This window comes from Ursus americanus, chromosome 32, assembly GCF_024610735.1.
Source record: "Ursus americanus isolate L20-20 chromosome 32, mUrsAme1.1.p, whole genome shotgun sequence".
Classification (NCBI taxonomy): Eukaryota; Metazoa; Chordata; class Mammalia; order Carnivora; family Ursidae; genus Ursus; species Ursus americanus.
In genome coordinates this window covers 21,197,159-21,199,091 of record NC_142158.1, presented here as the reverse complement: position 1 = coordinate 21,199,091, position 1,933 = coordinate 21,197,159, and the positions used below count along the sequence as shown (strand labels likewise).

Genomic DNA, 1,933 nt, shown 5'->3' with positions numbered 1-1,933 from the left:
TTGGGAGCAACCCGCTCGTGCTTCAATAACTGTGTTTCCTCGCGCGTAAAGTGGAGATGACCCACCCATGACTGTCGTGAAGGTCACAGGTCTGACCGCGCGCTTGTGGATACAGGTGTAACTAAGTGTCCATTCCCGGGCCCTCCCGAGTCAGTGCCGCGCGCGCCCACCAGGGGACAGCAGGCCGCGCGGCCCAGCGGCTGCGCGCTGGACCCGCGACGTCAGGACCAACGCCCCGCCCCGTGACCGTGACCGAGCGCGGCGCCGGGACGCGTCTGCCCCGCGGACTGGAGGCGTAACGGGAAGGCCGGCGGCCGCGCCATGGGGGCCGAGGCGTCGGGGAGCGGGCCGGCGCTGCAGGAGCTCGTGCGCGAGGCCGAGATCAGCCTGCTCGAGTGCAAGGTGTGCTTTGAGAGGTTCGGCCACCGCCAGCAGCGGCGCCCGCGCAACCTGCCCTGCGGCCACGTGGTGTGCCTGGCCTGCGTGGCCGCCCTGGCGCACCCGCGGACGCTGGCCCTCGAATGCCCCTTCTGCCGCCGAGCCTGCCGGGGCTGCGACACCAGCGACTGCCTGCCGGTGCTTCACCTCCTGGAGCTCCTGGGCTCGGCGCTCCGCCCAGCCCCCGCCGCCCCCCGCGCCGCCCCCTGCAGCCCCGGGGCCCTCACCTGCCACCGCGCTTTCGGAGGCTGGGGGACCCTGGTCAACCCGACGGGGCTGGCGCTGTGTCCCAAGACGGGGCGGGTCGTGGTGGTGCACGACGGTAGGAGGCGGGTCAGGATCTTTGACTCTGGGGGAGGATGTGCTCATCAGTTTGGAGAGAAGGGGGAGGCTGCTCAGGACATTAGGTACCCACTCGATGTCACCGTCACCAACGACTGCCACGTGGTTGTCACCGACGCCGGCGACCGCTCCATCAAAGTGTTTGATTTTTTTGGCCAGATCAAGCTTGTCATTGGAGGCCAGTTCTCCTTACCTTGGGGCGTGGAGACCACCCCTCAGAATGGGGTCGTGGTAACTGATGCGGAGGCAGGGTCGCTGCACCTGCTGGAAGTCGACTTTCCCGAAGGGGTCCTCCAGAGGACCGAAAGGTTGCAAGTTCATCTGTGCTGCCCCCGAGGGGTGGCCGTGTCTTGGCTCACCGGGGCCATTGCGGTCCTGGAGCACCCTCTGGGTCCGGGGTCGGGGGCCAGCAGCACCACGGTGAAGGTGTTCAGTGCCAGTATGCAGCTGATCGGCCAGGTGGATAGCTTTGGGCTGAGCCTCCTTTTTCCCTCTAGAATAACTGCCTCCGCCGTGACCTTTGATCACCAGGGGAATGTGATTGTTGCAGATACTGCTAACCAGGCTGTCCTATGCTTAGGAAAACCGGAGGAATTTCCAGCCCTGAAGCCCATCATCACCCACGGTCTTTCCCATCCCGTGGCACTGACCTTCACCAAGGAGAACGCTCTTCTTGTGCTGGACAGTGCAGCCCATTCTATAAAAGTCTACAAAGCTGACTGGGGGTAAAGAGGTGCGGTGGGGGTTCCCGGGTCTGCAGCCAAAAGCCCTGGAATGCCACTACTGAATTGTTTAACCCCAGATCAGTTAATCTCATCTCTCCAACAGGGATAATTATAGCTGCCTGGCAAACTTCCAAAGGTTGAGGTAATTATTAAAGAATAATAATAAATCTACCATTTATTGAGTATGTGTTTCCTGTGCTGAGAAATTTGCAAATATCAGCTCAGTGTATTCTTACACCTGAACCCAGGGAGGTAATGCCTGTGATTCATCCCATTTTAGAGATGAGGAAAACGGAGACCCAGAGAGTTCAAGGGACGTTCCCAAGGTCACATTTACTTACTGTGACAGTCAGTAAGGGGAACTCGCCTCGGACTCCCCAACCGCTTGCTCTTAAATAAGGTAACAGATGTGGGAAAAAAAAACCCCA

The 1,933-nt window shown here is 60.5% G+C and overlaps 1 protein-coding gene across 1 annotated transcript; it reads left to right on the top strand.

Annotated features, from left to right (window-relative positions):
* The first annotated feature begins 247 nt into the window (after nt 1-247).
* Nucleotides 248-1,688, top strand: NHLRC1 (NHL repeat containing E3 ubiquitin protein ligase 1). Its single transcript, XM_045811589.2, has one exon. It carries the CDS (start codon nt 322-324, stop codon nt 1,507-1,509), a length of 1,188 nt encoding a protein of 395 aa, XP_045667545.1. The 5' UTR covers nt 248-321; the 3' UTR covers nt 1,510-1,688.
* Nucleotides 1,689-1,933: the final 245 nt, after the last annotated feature.

Bases quoted from the DNA above. Each gene is read 5' to 3' on its own strand.
- NHLRC1 (XM_045811589.2), top strand. From the start codon at position 322: ATGGGGGCCGAGGCGTCGGGGAGCGGGCCGGCGCTGCAGGAGCTCGTG.